At 47.2% G+C, this 17,897-nt stretch overlaps 4 protein-coding genes across 4 annotated transcripts; 2 read left to right on the top strand and 2 right to left on the bottom strand.

Moving 5' to 3' along the window:
- Nucleotides 1-4,037: 4,037 nt before the first annotated feature.
- L226DRAFT_522075 (uncharacterized protein) lies at nt 4,038-4,953 on the top strand (the record flags this gene model as incomplete). The annotated part of the gene is made up of 3 exons (XM_067678738.1): nt 4,038-4,100; nt 4,143-4,518; nt 4,895-4,953. The coding sequence occupies 3 exons, from the start codon at nt 4,038-4,040 to the stop codon at nt 4,951-4,953; spliced, it is 498 nt and encodes a 165-aa protein (XP_067537065.1).
- A 387-nt stretch (nt 4,954-5,340) lies between these two features.
- L226DRAFT_522076 (uncharacterized protein) lies at nt 5,341-7,477 on the bottom strand (the record flags this gene model as incomplete). Its single annotated transcript, XM_067678739.1, has 8 exons — nt 5,341-5,823; nt 6,035-6,156; nt 6,208-6,342; nt 6,453-6,508; nt 6,714-6,789; nt 6,848-6,977; nt 7,037-7,138; nt 7,361-7,477. The coding sequence occupies 8 exons, from the start codon at nt 7,475-7,477 to the stop codon at nt 5,341-5,343; spliced, it is 1,221 nt and encodes a 406-aa protein (XP_067537066.1).
- Nucleotides 7,478-8,072: 595 nt separating this feature from the next.
- On the top strand, nt 8,073-10,841 carry L226DRAFT_522077 (uncharacterized protein; the record flags this gene model as incomplete). The annotated part of the gene is made up of 9 exons (XM_067678740.1): nt 8,073-8,157; nt 8,187-8,300; nt 8,632-8,863; nt 9,007-9,241; nt 9,403-9,551; nt 9,784-9,834; nt 10,226-10,631; nt 10,667-10,691; nt 10,753-10,841. 9 exons carry the CDS (start codon nt 8,073-8,075, stop codon nt 10,839-10,841), a joined length of 1,386 nt encoding a protein of 461 aa, XP_067537067.1.
- A 6,074-nt stretch (nt 10,842-16,915) lies between these two features.
- L226DRAFT_569750 (uncharacterized protein) lies at nt 16,916-17,764 on the bottom strand (the record flags this gene model as incomplete). Its single annotated transcript, XM_067684344.1, has 1 exon — nt 16,916-17,764. One exon carries the CDS (start codon nt 17,762-17,764, stop codon nt 16,916-16,918), a length of 849 nt encoding a protein of 282 aa, XP_067537068.1.
- Between the last annotated feature and the right edge of the window lie 133 nt (nt 17,765-17,897).

The following is a 17,897-nucleotide window of genomic DNA, read 5'->3' on the forward strand; positions in this document are numbered from 1 at the left end:
GGGGAAAGTAGCGAGCGACTAATCGTAAAGAGAGGTGTAAGTATGCAATGTGGTCATCACAGGGAATAAATTGCGACTTGAACGGGTCACAGGAAATCGAGTAATCACTCGGAGTTCAACAATATCAGCAACATACCTAGTCTGAGGTCCTACAGTACTAACACTGCGAGCCGGGAGCTGAAATGCTGAACCTTACGGCCCTTGGGTACCATCGGAATTTCCACGTACGGGACGATGAAAGCTCGGCGACCTCCACCACTTAGTTCTGTTACTTTGGCAGGCTGAACAGAAGATTGGATTACAATATATACATGCCAGTGAGTCTGTGTGTTGGGTCGGCGTGATGTTCTGTTGGAACGTGGGGAAGGCGTAGTTACCCTCAATCCAACTGAAATCAAGTTGGTGATGTTGAGCTTGAAGCTTAAGAGTACTCTGTCGAACCCGCCTCCAGTGCCTGAATCACCAGAGGTGCAGCAGCCTACCAAAAATGACATTACGGCCGCCTTCATGCCAACTGTAGGTCCTACGGGATTGCGGGGGGTCTGATAGGACTGTTCACTGGTATAGCAATGGTGGGACGTCCGGATGTTGATGGCCTGAGAGTGCCGCTCAAACCTGGTGCTGTACCTCCACATTCCATCGATGCACACAGACTTTTCAGGTGTGCGCTCAGAACGAGGCCCACCCACAGTCTCAGAGTTTTCCAGCTCTTGCGAGTGCCGTAGGAAATTGACCGACTGCTTCAATTGGTCTATGTGACCAGAATCACAAACAACGATACTCACCCGGCAGGGCTCCATAGAGTGAGATGATGATTCATAGGATAACCGTCACCGAGCAAATGAGGAAGTAATTGCTGGGTAGAGCAGCAGGAAACCCTGTCGCAGGGATGAGCGATTCTATAACTGAGGATGAGTTGGACTGGTGCATCAATACCAAAGGATTGTATTAGCAATTCACCAAGGAAGCTCAAAATACACCAAGTAACACAGCGACAGACTGATGCCTCCCCGAAGTCTTCTCTCCTTGTGCTGGGCAGTAAGGGGATGGCCAGCAGCAAGCGTCTGCTCCTGGGCGGAGTTCCAGGGTTTGGTCAGGCAGTCTCTCATCAATGTAGACACCATAGTTTTTGGCACCAGAAGGATTTAGCACCCTGCTTGAGTGAATGTGCGTTCCTATTGGTCGCCAAGAACAATACACACCCACAGCAAACTCAATGTACATGTGGCAAAGTACCTAGTCTTAGCAATGTCGAAATAGAGGGGAGCAGAATGGTCAGTAGTGACCAAATGAAACACAGGTACAAACCTGAGGATGCAAACCAACATCTTGCCAGCAGTGGTGTTAGAACACCGGGATTGGCTTGATGAGCAACATAATGTGTTGGTGTCACTCTGCATGGGTTCTTGAGGGTGCTCTCCATGCGTAAAACACTGGCAGAGGCATGATGGTGGTCGACAGCAAAACACCCGGCACTCTGGCGGTATTGGCCATAATAGGCACAAGCTCCCACACTCAATTTGGACGCTTTTGCCATCCTACCCTCCAGCAGCCGCCAACCTTGACTCTCATCCTCCTTGCTGTACAGAACCGCGAACTATACAGAATCCTGCAAATGTGCTTCACGCTCTGCAGAATCTCTGTCTCCCGAATACGGCACTTGTGACCACTCGGCTCTACCGGTCCCCTGTTCACGGTGCTGTTAGCCTCTAAGTCTTCGAACAAGTGAAGCGCAAGGCCAAAACTGGGGTAAGAAACAGGATACAACCTGCAATAGTCGGGGTAGGTCGACTAACTTACTCGCAGCAATCTGAAGCACGGTTCGACATCCTGCAACCCAGTGTTTGTGAGCCATACAAGCGACTGCAAAATGAACTGTTCTGACCTATATGTCTAGCCAACCATTCGAGAAGCCTTCGCCAACGACTCATCACTCAATATGACAACAATGTGGTACACGCAATCTGGCTCTAATTTAAATGTCAATTTGAAACGAACTGACTTGAACAGGCAAGAGCGACTGTACACATTCCGAACGGCTGATGACAGCATCTATACCGTCGTGAACCTGCCGGACCGCATCAAGCTGCCGACAGGTAGTCCAGTAAATCCTGAGGAGACTCTTTCACTCAAGGAACTCAAAGAGCCGCAGCATGCATTAGTTGTCCCCGAGATGCCTTACATCCTTCACATGATCCCCTTGCATGCCCCACTCCTTGGCCGCCTTTGTGTAGAACCTGAACTTACTCAAACCAGTTCAGTACACGAACAGCTGGGCACTTCACGACAACATTCGCCTCTCTTGGGTGAAGTTGGAGAAAGGTCTTGCTCTCATCAGCAAACTTATGCTTACACTGGCAAATTCCTCACACGCATGAGCTGTCCTGCGTCAATGACACTGGGCTGACCCCGGTCTTTCAGATATGCAAATGTTCATCATTACTATGATAAGGCAGCAGGAGCTATCAGGAGAGCTCGGGTAGCTATGGTGGTACTGGCAGCAAGACTGTCCATGGTGATTGCGGTTTGGTCGCCTCCCCCGCCAGACATGAGCCCAGTTCCTAAATGGGTCAACTTCCTGCGCGAGCAAAGCATTCCGGAGTGTTGGATCACTGCCCTTCATCATCAGTTGTCTCGCAGTTCTCACATGGTCTTTGTCCAGGAGTAGTTGTACACGCTGCAGACTGTCCTTGGAAAGAGCACCTGCCCTGTTATCTCCATGCAAAAATTCTGATCTTCATGTATTGGCCCAGCAGAGAATGCGTGCAGGCTCACTTAGCCAATCCAGACCAACACACGTATCTCATCATTCTGTCCGCTTGAACCCGATCTCTCCTAGTCACAGCTGATGATAACAGTGACTTCAAAAATGACTACATGTAGATGAAAGCATTCCGCATCTTCATACAGCATATAATGATGATGTAGATGAACCAGAGCCAGCCTTTGAGGATGACGAGCTGCAAACATGCGTGGGTGGGGGACCTGTATATGCTGAGGAGGAGGAAGAATCAGATGATGAGTTGTTGCTAACTACTGAGACTGCAAAAACATTCAACCGAGAGGCTACAGTTCAACATAAATCTGTCTTACATGTGGGATCCAATGACAAATATCACACATTTATGTCAAACCACCCACAAGCCTACATACATGAGGTTCGTCTTATAGATGAGAGTGAAGGGTTTGTGCCAAATTTCATTGGTGGGCCTTTGCCGGTAGTCGTGAGGCATACTGCATGACTATGTTGACTCTATTCAAGCCCTGGCACTCAGAGATTTAAGAACCAATGGAAACAAGACATGGAGTGAGACTTTTGATACTTATGGCTTTCCAGATAGACAAAATGAGATTATGAAAATTTTCCATATCAAATATGAGTGTAATGATGTGCAAGATGACTATTAAGCCATGAGAAAGCAGACAGAAAAGAGTGGAACATATCCCCTCTATCTAAGTGATCATGAGTTAGATGAGCTTAAGGTGGATGCTCACATATTTGATAGAGGGATTGTTGCTGGAGACCAAGAAAATGAACTGATCAACTCTCAGAATTGGAATGATATTACAATTGATGAGGAACAAAGTGATTGTCTTTTAGGTATGACACTTTTTGGCGGGAAGTGTCATGAACTCCTGTGACGTGGGAATTTTATTCCAATTATCTCGAGTAAGTATTCTGTACTTAGCTGGTAACTAAATTACTTATCAAAATAAACCCTAGAATGATGGGGCCCTAACCCTGGGTTGTGGTCACCCACACACCTTACTTGGTCCCAAATCCAGCCTTCGTCTCTTGACCAGCGACCACCACCATCACTGCTGTGTTGCACCATCATCCCATCCCTGCACCTGGGAACACAGACTGTTGCAAATGTGTTTTACGCTCTGCAGAGTTAGGTTTTTGAGAAGATCCTTTTTATACTCCCCTATCCAATCCTGCACCAGCATCTGCCCGCTCTTCTGCGACCCTCCATTCATTCGACTCGCGGTCATCCTCTGAACACCCTTCAAGTCATGTGAATCTGTTGTCAAGCATGGCCTCGTCCAGCTCACTTTGCGATGCACAGACAGATTTCACTGACACTACAATTCAGCAGGTAAAGTCTCACACCTCTCACTGTTCATTGGAGATGTAGTAGAGTACATGGCAAATGTATGATCTCTTATGTACCCCGGCTGCTCCAGTGGCAGCACAATCCAATGCCATTGCATCATCTTCCTCCCACCCCACTTCTCAGATGTATTTCTCGTACCCTGCTCAGCCAGTAAGACTCCATTTTGTTTGCATGCTCACCGGTAAAGTATCTGAACTAACATTGTTGCAAACTACCACCAAGACTGGTAAGGACATAGAGCTCTTCCGCAGGCTACCGGAGTACATCCCTCCATCAGATGACTTCCTGCTACACATCAAGTGCCAGCAGAAGCAGGGCATCTTACAGCATCAGTATGAGTCATTAGTTCACAACATGCTGGTGAAGGAGCTGTCCAATGTGCTCATTCGTGCGCAGGAAGGTACAGTCGCACAGCAGCTCTGTGATGCCAGCAAGTCCAAAAGTTGCTCGATGACACCATGACGTCCAACTGGAACGCTCATCAGAAGAGCAATGAGCTCCAGGTGAAGTTATAGCAGAACGAGCTGCAATTGAAGGAGCGCACCGACCAGCTCGTGAACTTGCAGCATGAGTTCAACCAGCACAGGGATCAGTCTGCAGCAGAATTGGCTGTACATTTCTTTTTCTTATTGGGCTGACTCATCTTGGGCTGACATAGGGACCTTCACGAGTGACCTGCAGATGTATCGTACCCACAAGTGTTGAAAATTCAAAGGCTATACCCGCATCCTTATGGGCATGTTCCGATGGATTACCCATACCTGTGGGTATGATAGTCGGGTACCCATGGGTTTATGCAGCCATGGATAACCCGGATGATACCCTCATGTTGTAGGCACGAACTGTGAGATTCTAATGATATGTCACACGAATTTTTTCGATCAAAACTGAGTGTGCTAGAGGCGAAATAAACATGCCCAAATCCGGAAGTATAGGCTGTCTTTTGCGCTCAGTTGCCCCAGATGCCCGAGTAGGCGCTCAAATGAGCGCAAAAGACACCCTATACTTCCGAATTTGGGCATGTTTATTTCGCCTCTAGCACACTCAGTTTTGATCGGAAAAATTCGTGTGACATATCATTAGAATCCCACGGTTAGTGGCTACAACATGAGGGTGTGCAGGTACCCACAGGTTTACCTAGCCATACCCGCATCCGTGAAAACCCGTGGGAAACAGGTACTTACACCCGCAGATGTACTTACCCATGGGTATTCCCACGGATTTATCCTTGGGTACCCACGGGTTTTGCTAACTCGTGAAGGTCCCTACCCATGGGTATTCCCATGAATTTATCCTTGGGTACACACGGGTTTTGCCCACTCATCTTGGTCCCTACGGTGTTGTCATCTGACCTTTGATTCTCCAACAGTGGAAGGTTGGGAGGGATCCACAGATCCCACTCATCAAAGATCATATTGTACCATCTTGCACCGGGTGAATGCGACAGCCACACACTAGACACAGCACTCAGAGACACCTGCTCGCGATAGTCAAGCCCTTTCCATTGCTCGAAGACATCCAGCATGATGTCACCCAGCTTTGTCCAGATGTAGACACAGGTCCATGGGAATGGAAGTTGTCTGGATTGTGCTGCAAGTTGATGGGCTTCGCGTGCGCGAGACTGTGCAGGGGTCTCATTCTGGATAATGTTTTGCTGAATGTGTTCCATCCACTCCAGGAAGGTTGATGGCCCCTTGCGGGAGTGCTGGAATGGTCCTGAAGGTGGTCTCCGAAGCTCTACATTGATATTGAATGGATGCGGTCAGCCTTCGCCACCACAAAATAACATAAAGATGTGCGGTGCCTCTCGACGAGGGGGAGTATTCACTGCCAAACTGCTGAGGCTTGGCCTGCTTACGACATGCTGTAGACATTCATTTTTTGTGGTTTAATTTTATCCAATCATATACACATACGTCTTCATACTCAGCTGGCCACCACATATAGTCTAGAACGAGAGAGAGAGGCACAATTCTCTTTTTGCCTTTGCTGCGTGACTTATCATCTAAGGCTACAACTACAGTTGATTGGCCCTTTTCTAAGATATTTTTTGAGTCATCTCATGCATGCATAACCTCTACTTGATAACCTCTCCAGTAGCATGCCCTGAACTTGTGCGCAGTATAATGATCAGGATGTTTTAGGAGATACGTAGCTGCCATAGGCCCCCCAATCTCAGAAGCCGCGGTCAGAGAGTTGACCATTTTGGTCATCACACTTCTTGCTGAGAGAGTGCGAAGGCAGCGACAGCTGTAGAGAGACCCAGAGTCGGTGAGCATTCACCAAGTTTTGAGACTTGTCACTGCAAAGTAGCTTGGTGTTTCTATCAAATACTTTCTGCACAGACTGGAACATTACATGCATCTTTAGTGGGGTCTTGGTAATATAGTCTGCAATATAAGCAATGACTGATTTAATCGCAGTTCCTGACATACATCATACTAGTAACATCATGCTTACACCATAACGAATATGATACTGCAGGTGTGAATGTGTTCAACCATGCCTCACCTTTTTTTCATGATAAAGAGCTCCAGACTGCAAGTCTACTGTGGTCTCTGTGAATGTCTTGCGGGGAAATCTGGCCTTGCACACCTTAGTAACAGGATCTGTACATCTATGGTTATCTGTCTCTTGCATGCCGCTGTTCTGAGCTCCTTTGGGGGTCTTGCTGTTTTTACTTCAAGTAATACACTTATGGATGTTAGACAAGAGTAATATCTCATCACCTTCTTGAGTATATTTCTGCCACCATGACATATATGTCTGGCAGGCCTTGCAATCTGGGTCATTCTCATAATTGCATCTCACTGGAGATGCCTTAGATAATGGCTCAGTTGGAGGTATTCTAACTTGTACCTAAGAGACGATCACTTCATAGGGATGGCTGTGGGTATGGATGTGCATGACCAACCCACGTAAAACCCATATCCATATCCATGTGAACCCATACCCATACCCACTCTTACCCACACAAGTACACATGTAATACCATCATTAAATTGAGAAGCTATAGTCATCTGTAGAGAGAGTGATTCAGCAACAAGTGTGTGGTAGCACTTGAGACCACTTAGTACACCTTAACAAGGTACAGAAAAGCCAGAAGAGTAGCTATTACGGCCCATTCTGACAAGCCAACACACTACAATGAGCTTTTTAGGCTTCTAAATTGTCTTGCACTAGTACATGAGTGCTGTGAATGTGATACTACACATAGTATTCATCAACCCATACTCAATTACCTGTACCCATGAAAACCCATACCCATTTGCCTTGGTTACCATACCCACAGTACCCATACCCATATACCCATGGGTATAGAGGTGGGCATGGATATGGGTAGACCCCGTGGTACCCATGGGTTACCCATGGCCTTCCCTATCACTTCGTTCCTCATTGATTGTAATGTGACACATAGACTTACTATCATCCTTATACAGGGCATCAGGAGTTTCAAAAACTGCTGTGTGCACTGAGGTAGTGCCCCCAGCGCTCCACAGTACAGGTAGCGTTCCCGCACACTAGCAGCAATAGGTGCCACAGCCTCAGAAACATATCTTCACGTTCACTTCGTCAACAACATCCATCTGGCAGGCACTTCAAGCGAAGATCTCAATTGTATTGACTCATAAGGTAGGCCCAGCACAGACTCGACTACGTCGGTACACAGTGACGCACCCGTGACAGCTCACGTGCTGCAGCGATAAGTCCTTGTTATGAAAGCGCTTACTGCCGTTCAAGTATTTCGACGATATGCAGTCATCATTCTTGCTTTAGCACCAGCCTTATTCGGAAATAGTTATAACCATATGTTGTGCACACTTTTTGAATGGCACTGAATCCAACATTGTATCAGAATTTGGGAACCACAAAAACCTTTGAAATCAGTCTAGCTATTGATTGGTGGTTGCCGTTTTTTTGATTGAAGGCTGCCCACATTCTAGTTTGAATTCCATGTTGTTGACCCAGCCAAAACCGGCTCAGCGTGACAAATTATGGTCAAGTGATGGTAGTCGAGTCTGTGCTGGGCCTACCTTAGGTATGTTCTGATTCATTTTGATGTCATAGACATCAATCAGTCTAACAGCTCATATGAGGCCAGGAACTCCAAAAAATGCGTACAACTGGGCGACCTATTGCCAGGGCCATATGGCAGCTATGGACTAATGGAGTGGGTGTTCAGTATATGAGACAGTATACAGTGCGTAGCCCAAACCTCAGGTCACTCGCTCTATTAGTTCTCTTTGGAGAATTCATACAAGTCGGAGGCTTCTGTGTCAGTACTTCCAGCGTGCTCAGCACCGGCAGTGCATTCAGCACTTTTGGCAACTTCTGATGGGCCAGTCTATGACCAGGTCTGCTGTGCAATAGCAGCACCAGAAATGTAGTGGCGACCTTCTTGCAGTGCTCAGACAGCACCTTGACTCGGAGGTGTGAGCCCAGCATGAGGAGCAGTGCACGCAGCATGTGGCTTCTTTCATTGAGGCCCTCAATCTGCAAGATGTTTGTGCAGAGAACTGCGAGTTGCACCAACAGGTTGATCACCTCCAGCATAAGCTGATGGAAGTGAAGATGGCAAATGTGCAACTACAGGATGAGCTTTGCATGCAGCAGCTTATGGCACAGTGGTATTCATCTGAGTCCTCCTCTGTATATGCTGATCCTGGACAGTGGTATAATCTTGATCAAAACAATATTGGACAAGTTGATGATGTATCTAGTGCTTATGCAGTTCCTCAGTCACAGTAAATGAATAAGCTTCACTACTCATCCTCTACAACAATATGATGAAACCTTGAGACCTGATCATGACACCTTACTTCTCAAGAGACCATGCCCTCCCATTCTGACCACAACTCCAACAGCTCATTGCCCTCTTGCCAGATAGGAACATAGACGTTCTGTATCTCGCTAATCCCAACCTTGCAGACACGGACCTGGTGCAACCTTATGACCAAACAGAGGAAGGAGTAACGGGATGTCTGTCTTGTCAATTGGCAAGGGTACTTGCAATCAACCAAAAGCACCTTGAAGTTGCTGATTGCCCCATTCTGCTGACTGGTGATAGGAGAGCAATTGGCAGCTTATTGCTGCAGTCTTCCGACACTCTCCAGGATCAGATAGTAGGTTGTCAAAAGACTTGATGGGAGTATGAATGTGTGCTCAAATGGCAGGAGAAAAGCGGGGAAATGTGCTGTCAGCAACAAGGTAGTATCCAGGTGGGGTGTGAGTGAGATTGAGTAGAAGATCATAGAGATCATGAGTGACCTTAGCATCATGCCAGCTGCCAGGTGCATTGAGAATGGTGTCCATGAGCACTCCTATCCAAATAGACCACATGTCCATCAATGAGGAAGTGGAATGTTGCAACATTAAACCTCATGGTGGTGATGAATGCACAGTTGGTCCAAGAGAGGTAGAGTCACTGCCATGGTGTGTCTTTCATGAGATTGGGCAGTAGTTTATGATGCACCAGGTACCTGTGGCATTGAGCCTTGAGCTTCATCTTGTGGGTTGTGATCATACCACCAATTAGAGTGGTTGTGAGATCGTCCTCATCCTTCTGGTCCTCCTCATCTTCTTTATTTAACTCCTCAAGCAGCATAGCAGCCACAAGGAGGTTCTGGGTCCTCTGAGCATCGGCTTCTGACATCACAGTACTCAGCCTGGGGGAGCTATATGTGAGAGAACAGCAGAAGATATTGCAAAGGACAGGGTGTGTACAGTGCGGGGGATCTGGAAGGACATGTGAAAAGAAGTGTGTCAAAATTTGTGTTACAGTTTGGATACAGAGCTTGCCGTGCATGCGTCACTCAGATTCAAACTCCGACATCTGGCAGATCCGTGTCCAGATGCCTTACAGATAGTCGTCCAATAGTTAATGGTTGTGTTTAACAACAAAAGGCCACCTAATTAGAGCTAATATCATGCTACCCCTTTGCGACTCAACACTATTCAGATATCAAATGATCTAGATTAGAGCTAATTGAATGCTACTTTCACTAGAGCAGTGGTGCACATTCACAAGTAGTCACACATAGAATTATTTGTGGTTGAATGGATTGATAAATCAGTCATATGCATTTGAAAGAACTTGTGTACTCTAGTAAATACAGAAATAAGTATGCATACAAGAAGATGGGTGCAAGAAAGAGGAGAGTAAAGGAGAGTGAGAGCGTAAAGGAGAGGAGAGGGACAGTGAGAAGAGAGGGTGATGGACAACAAAAAGAGAGGGAGAAAAAGAGTATGTACCAGAGTGTACAGAGGGAGATGGAAAGTGTGTACAGGAGGGAGAAGGAGGTGATGGAGAATGAAAGGGGCAGTACATACAAAAGGAAGATAGAGAGTGCAAAGTTGGAGAGCACAGCAATGAATGTAATGCAGTATGAGGAAGCACAACAAAGACAGAGACAGAGACAGAGAGACATAAGAAGACACAGAAAGAGACAGAAAGAGACAGAGAGACACAGAGAGAGAGAGATAGAGAGCGTGAGGGCAAATCTGAGCAAGAGGGTGAGTGTTAGGACTGTGACATGTTACTTATATAGATAACTGGAGTAATAACAAAGTCCAGTAAGCAGATAAGTAGCACAACTATGGAGGACTTCAGTGAAGCTATTAGCAATGTCCTGAGGCAACATCATTGTCCTCTATTTTGAGGAACAGGATCTGGAGTCCGGAGTAGAGTCTGAGTTCAAAGTTAGAGCTAGTACAGGCTCTTAGGGAAAAGATGACTGAAGGACTTCACATCTAAGTGCAAAGTAAAGGTCTGAGGGCAGATAACTGGAGGTCCAGCTGGAGAGCAGAGGGTCCAAAGAGTAGAGAATAAGAACATTGAATTAACAAGATATTTGAACTGAAGTTACATGCCTGCTGCATTGGGACTTATATACTAAAAGTCCTGGACTTTGGAATACTAATGGGAACAGATGACCAATGTAAAGTGAGTAAGAACCTAAGTAAGAAAAGGCATAAGGGGCCCGAGTGGAGGGGTCCAGACAGAAAAGTCTGGGGCCAACATCAGTAAATCCTCAAATCTATTAATGGCTATTGACACTTATTATTGGCAAATTTAATAGGATGTAATAAGTAATACAATGTTGACCCTACTGCAAATGTGAAGACAACAACTTTTCTAAGGTCCTTGAGGCTTATTAGTACAGGATTAATCATTTGCTAGTCACAAGTCTGCCAGACAGCCAACAGAGACTGGCCAGAATGATGCAGTAATACCATTAATAGCCATCAATAGATTTGAGGATTGACTGATGAAGAGAAGAAACTCGTGGAAGGTTCTATAAAAAGAACCTGCTAGAGGTTACTAGTAAGTCCAAAGTCTGCATGTCCAAAGATGTAAGTCCAGAGTCCAGAGTCCAGCACAGTCATTTACAGAGCAAGAGGATGAACACAATTTGTCACATCCTGTGCCCAAGTCCATCCTGTCGCCCCTCCGACACAACCCCAACCCAACTACCCCTGAACTCCGCCCCTTTCCCGGCTAATACTTCATCACCCCTGCTCCTTTTCCTCCTGCCTTATTTGGACTTCCGCTCAGACTCTGATCACTCCCGACCCCCGCTCTGTCATCTGATCGTATTATGACATCTGTATCTGCCGCCTACACTTACTAGTCCAGTTTATATGCTTCTGCTCCGTCATCTCCGCAGTCTGCCTCCTGTCTCTACTCCTATCGGACATTCGGACTTTCGTATATAAATCCTACTTTACAGTCGCATAGTTCTTCAGTTCTGATATCTCGTTTACCCTCTCGACTACTCAGCAACTCAATCTATCTGACTTCTCTGCCAACCTCCATCTGATCTCCGTCTGTCCTTCCGCCGGACCTCCGACCTCTGACCTCCGACTTCTGTTCTCGTCTCTGTTCCTAATTCTCTGCTTGACTCTCTTATTCGTAGCTTGCTCCAGTATAAACTCCAGAGCCTCTTGTCGGACTTCTGCAAATTGAAGACATCAATGTATCTTCGGGCGTTGGTCAATAACTTTGCCAAAGTCTTCACTTCCCATGCGCTATCGGACTTCGGACTTCCCTTCGGAGTTCGACTTGTGCGCACAGTCCTAACACAATTAGAGACCAAGTGTGAGGGATAGAAGGTTGGAGATGCTGTTCAAGATTGCAAGACACCAGAGTTCATGGTGTGGGAACTGGAAATCACAACAGCAACTGACTGACATGTTGTCCTTTTTAAGGCTGAGCAACAGATCAGATCCATTGCAGGTAGTGACCTGAAAACCTGGATCTGGATCTGCAATAATCTGAATCTGTGAATCCAGGTCAATATAGATCCAAATCACTGCAGATTCAGATCAAGAATCAGAAATGCTAATGATCTGCAGGTGACCCATAAGGTCTGATAAATATTGAATGATGTATTATGGACAATAAGTGTGCATTAGGCACTATGGGCACTGCCTCTTACAATAGATCTAAGGCTATGCTTCTTTCATTCTGAATTAGGTATACACTCTACCTGACATGTGGTTACATGTCTTCTCTTTTGGCCTATACATTTCAGTGCATTTATTAAGACTGTGCACACAAGTCAAACTCTGAATGGAAGTCCGAAGTCTGAAGTCCAAAAGTGCACAGAGAATGAAGACTTTGGCAAAGTTATTGACCAATGCCTGAAGATGCATTGATGTCTTCAATTTGCGGAAGTCCGACGAGAGGCCCTGGAGTTTATACTGGAGCAAGCTAAGAGTAAGAGAGTCAAGCAGAGAATTAGGAACAGAGATGAGAACAGAAGTTGTGAGACAGAGGTAGAGGTCCGATGGATGGTCAGACAGAGTTCAGACAGAGATTGCGGGGTAAGCCAGATAGATTGAGTTCTGAGTAACTGAGTAGTTGATGAACGAGTAACAAGATATCAGAACTAAGGAACTATTAGACTATAAGGTACATTTTATATACAAATATCTGAATGTCTGGTCAGAGTCCGATAGGAGTAGGAGACAGGAGGTGGAATGTGGATGTGACAAGGTAGAAGCAAACAATCAAGCCCTATCAAGTATAAGTAATGGATACAACATCATAATGCAAGCGGATGATAGAGCGGATGTCCAGAAGCAAGTGGAGTCCGAGCAGAAGTCCGAGTAAGGCATGATGAGTAGAAACAAGGGTGATGAAGTCATAACTGGGAAAGGGGGTGGAGTTCAGAGATAGTCCTGTTGGAGTTGTGGTGGAGAAGTAGCAGGAATGACAGCCATAGGGGGCAGGAGGAGGACGTCTTCTCACATACACAATCTGCCATGTATTTGGTACCGTTGGAAGGCGGTGAATTGTCACTTTCCAGTGGTACTAGAGGCATGGCAGGGCACAGCCTGGGGCCCCCTGTATGCAGCATTTTGTGCTGGACGATCACATCTTTCCTGTTTTGGCACATATTTGTCAGTTTTTCACGATGCATGACCTATTTAGTACAGTGACCGACAAAAATAATGCCCACTCCCAGGAGTGGGCATTATTTCCTCTCTAGCTCATGTCTATATGGGCGTAAGTGTATGTGATGTATTGTAGAATAAGTACACAGTAGTAGCTATATAATGCCCCTATGGTATTGCTGGGCAGCTGTGTGAAAGGCTGCAAAAGCCGTGGGAACATTTGGGCACTTATTCTCGACGTGCCAGCACATAGCTTGCCATCCATTCTCTTTCCTCATAAACACACCACATATAATCCCTGACACTACACCACTTTAATATCTTCATTCTACACCTTCTACTCTTCATATCTATCACTATGGTACCCTGCACTCCCACAAAACGGGCTTGCATTCTCCAACTTCATGATCCTACTTTTGGAAAGCCCATGACCATGACTGAAATTGGCAGCATCTTGCACCTGGATCGTTGCACCGTTGCCCAAAACCTCCAGATTGTTTGAAAGACTGGTGACTTCTACTACTTGTCTCCTCACTCCCCCCGACCTTTGTCATGCTGAAGTTGCCCTTGCCAATGGGTCAGCTCAGAATGCAACGGATGTCCAATGCCAGCTCTTTCCCAATGTCAGTGCCCAGACTGTGCGCCGTAGGCTTTGCGAGATTGGCCTCAATGGACAGGTGCACCGGTCAAAGCCATATCTCAGTGCCTTGCACATCAAGCAGCGGAAGAAGTGGGTGGAGGAGTTTGCCAATCAGAGTGTGGAGGATTGGACGCCAGTGCTCTTCTCAGATAAGTCTCAGTTCAATCTCTTTGGCTCAGATGGGAGGCATGGTGTAGGAGAAGGGTTGGGGAGGAGTTCTTGGCAAGGAATGTCAAGCAGCAGGTCAAGCATGGAGGAGGAAGTTTGATGGTATGGGAATGCATCACCTCCCGGGCTATTGGACATCTTCATCACATCAAGGGCAACATGGATTTCAAGCAGTACTGTTCCACTTGGAGCAGTCACTTCTAGGAACCCTGCAAGACTACTCTATCCCCCAAGACAGCTTCATCTTCTAGCATGACAATGACTGCAAGCACACCACACACCTCACGAAGCAGTGGTTGCATGACCACAACATGACCATTCTTCCCTGGCCTTTGAGCTCTCCTGACATGAACATGTCTGGGATTAGTGTTGCTAAGTCCAGTCCTAGGACATGTGCAGAACTGGTCCTAGGACTGAAACAGGACTGCTAAGGATTGGACTTCACACGTGTCCTTGACATGTCCTGTCCTTTGATGTGTTCTCAGTCCTCATGGTTTGACATTTTGAAAGGACATGTCAGGACTGGTCCTTGCTGTGTGGCTATAGTGCATATTTATCTGACAAATTTCTGTCATTAACCATTGCTATTAAGTGATATATGACCTTAGACAATGTGTAGACTTGAAACTATGATAGAATCTGAAGCAATTGGCAGACTATTGCAGACATTTATTGCTTCATGCAAGGTAGGACCAGTCCAGACCAGTCCTACAACCAGTCCTGTCCTTATGAGGAGGCCAATATCAAGAGGACACGTGTCCTTGGTCCTGTCCTTCTAACTTTTACGTGTCCTGTCCTAGGTCCTAAGTGCTGTCCTTCTGCCTGAGGGTCAAAAGACAGGACAGAACAGGACTTCACAACACTACCTGGGATGAGTTAGATTGCCGTGTCCACTGTCACAACCCTCTTCCTGGAAATCTCAACGAGCTATGGGCCACATTACAAGAGGAGTGGTATGGACTTGAGGATGACTTCATTGCCAAGCTGTATCATTTACTCCCTGACTGTGTTCAGGCCCTTAGAGAGGCTTGAGGTGGACATACACGTTACTGAACTGTTCATCAGTTTTCCCCCACTTTTTGGTATTGTATATGACGATTATTACACCTTGCGCACTTACTCATAACCCTGGTTGTGTACTTGTTACTTGAGTAACTCATGCATTACTGGGGCAAATGCCATTGTTCTTTTGCTTCATGATAGAGGCTGAGCAAGCCTATAAGTCACAGAAAAAGCTTTGGGAATATGCATTATATTGACGTAGTTACGGGGCATTTATTACACATTGCCCAGAGCGGACATTATTTTTGTTCATCACTGTACCGTTGGAACTGTGTGAAAGAGGCAATTCCAACGCACTTATTTGTGCTATAATCAGCCCAGAACTGAGAGCGCTAGTGTAAGATCAAGGGTGGCAGTAACAGCCACAGCAGCCAGTTACCATATTGGGCAGCCAGAGAATGAGAAAAGCACTGGGAGAGTCAAAATAGCTGAAAATTGATGGGAGGAGTAGTATACAGGCACCTGGGATCCACCCAGTGATGTCATATACCCAAAACATCGAAAAAAGCACCCTCTCCAGGCTCTCTATCATGTCAGCTGCCATTTCAGGTAGCCTCCTGGAGCCCTCCGAGGGCTTCATTGTATATTACGAAACTAATGGTTCATTGTGTAAAACATGTGGGGGCCAAGTACTGGTTCATTTTATAAAATAACTACAACAGTTGCTGGAGTATCTCAGCAGCTACATCATGTCCTCTGACAGACTCACTATGTCTGACTCCAAGGTCAAAACAATTCTTGAGTGGCCGGAACCCCAAAAAGTCCGCAACATCCAGTCCTTCCTTGGATTCACCAACTTCTATCAATGGTCCATCCCTGCTTACTCCAAAATCATCCTTCCACTTACTCACCCCATGCAGAAGAACGTCCCTTGAAACTTTCAACTTCTCCGAAAGCTGTCAGAACTCCTTCAATGCTCTCAAGAAGGCATTCACCTGTGCTTCAGCCCTGCATCATTGGGAACCAGACCGTCAGATCACAGTGGAGACTGACACTTTGAACTATGCTATCACCAGAATTCTGTCCATCACTTCAGACTCTGGTGAATTACATCCAATTGTGTTTCACTCCCGCACTCTCACTGGTGCAGAGTTGCACTACGACACCCACGACAAAGAACTATTGGCCATCTTTGAAGCCTTCAAGGCTTGGCAGCACTATCTCGAGGGTTCTGGAACTCTGATTGATGTTGTCACGGATCACAAGAACCTGGAGTACTTCTCGACTACAAAGCTCCTCACCCGATGCCTAGGCATCAGCACGGGTAACCCCCGGGTACTTTAGCGCCCACCCGTACCCGTACCCGAGCACTACCCGTACCCAGACACCCACGGGTTCTGAGGGTACGGGTACAGGAGGTCCAGGTACGGGTACGGGTCCGGATATAGACCCGTTACGGGTAATCCTGCGGGTACACTCATTAATCCAGTCAGAAGTTCACCTTCAAAGCTGTGTGTATTGAGTCATGGGCAGTAGTTACATGTACTATCAGTCGTCAGAAGTAACGGGCTCAAGGTCGGGCATGGAATCAGAGTGAGTAGTATGTCGTACTATTACTGGTAAGCAACGATCGGAACACGGGATGGAGCACCATACGCAAACGCGTCAACCCACGCGAGGGAGTGTCGATGCAGTTGGACATGTCCCTCATCATGTTGTCGGTGTCGACGGTCTCTTGGACGTCCTTGTTGTTCATGCCATGTGCGCTCATGTCGAGGTCGGAAATGGGAGACAGCTCGCTCACGTCGTTGTCAGCGTTGCTGTTCTCCGGGACATCCTTGCGCTGCGTGGGCATCATCTGGAACGCATTGGTGGGTGTGGACGGGGTGATGTGCGAGCTCGTTGGCGATATGCCTGACGAGTACGTGTCGGAGGGAGGGACGAGGGAGGAGGCAATCGCGTCGGCGGGGGACATGCCGTGAGCGCTCGCATCGGGGTCCGAGGTTTGAACATCTGGGTCGTTTTTGGACTCGACGTTCCCCAGGGTGTCCTCGTCCTGCACGAGGGACATCATCTGGAGTGCGTCGGCAGGCGTGAACGGGTCACTGTGCGAGCTTGCGGGCGACAAGGTCGAGGAGTACATGTACGAGGGCAAGACGAGGGACGAGGCGATCGCGTCGGTGGGGGACCTGCCGTGTGCGCTCGTGTTGAGCTCGGCTGTTGGATCTGCATTGTAGTCGTCCAGAATCTCGCTCACGTTGTTGTCAGCGTCGACGTTCTTCGGGACCGTGTTCTTGTGCTGCACAAGGGATATCTTCTGGAGGGCGTCGGCGGGCGTGAACGAGGAGTCACCGTGCGAGCTCGTCGGCGACATGCCTGACGAGTACGTGTCCGAGAGTGGGAAGAGGGGCGGGGCGATCGCGTCGGTGGGGGACATGCTGTGTGCGCTCGCGTTGAGCTCGGCTGTTGGATCTGCGCAGTGTGGTGACTTGGATTCGGACGGTTGAACAGGCTCTGGGCGGAGGGCGAGCTGACGCTATGAGCACGCAGGAGCCCCGCTGTGTTAGTTC

This window comes from Lentinus tigrinus (genome assembly GCF_003813185.1).
Source record: "Lentinus tigrinus ALCF2SS1-7 unplaced genomic scaffold L226scaffold_8, whole genome shotgun sequence".
NCBI lineage: Eukaryota > Fungi > Basidiomycota > Agaricomycetes > Polyporales > Polyporaceae > Lentinus > Lentinus tigrinus.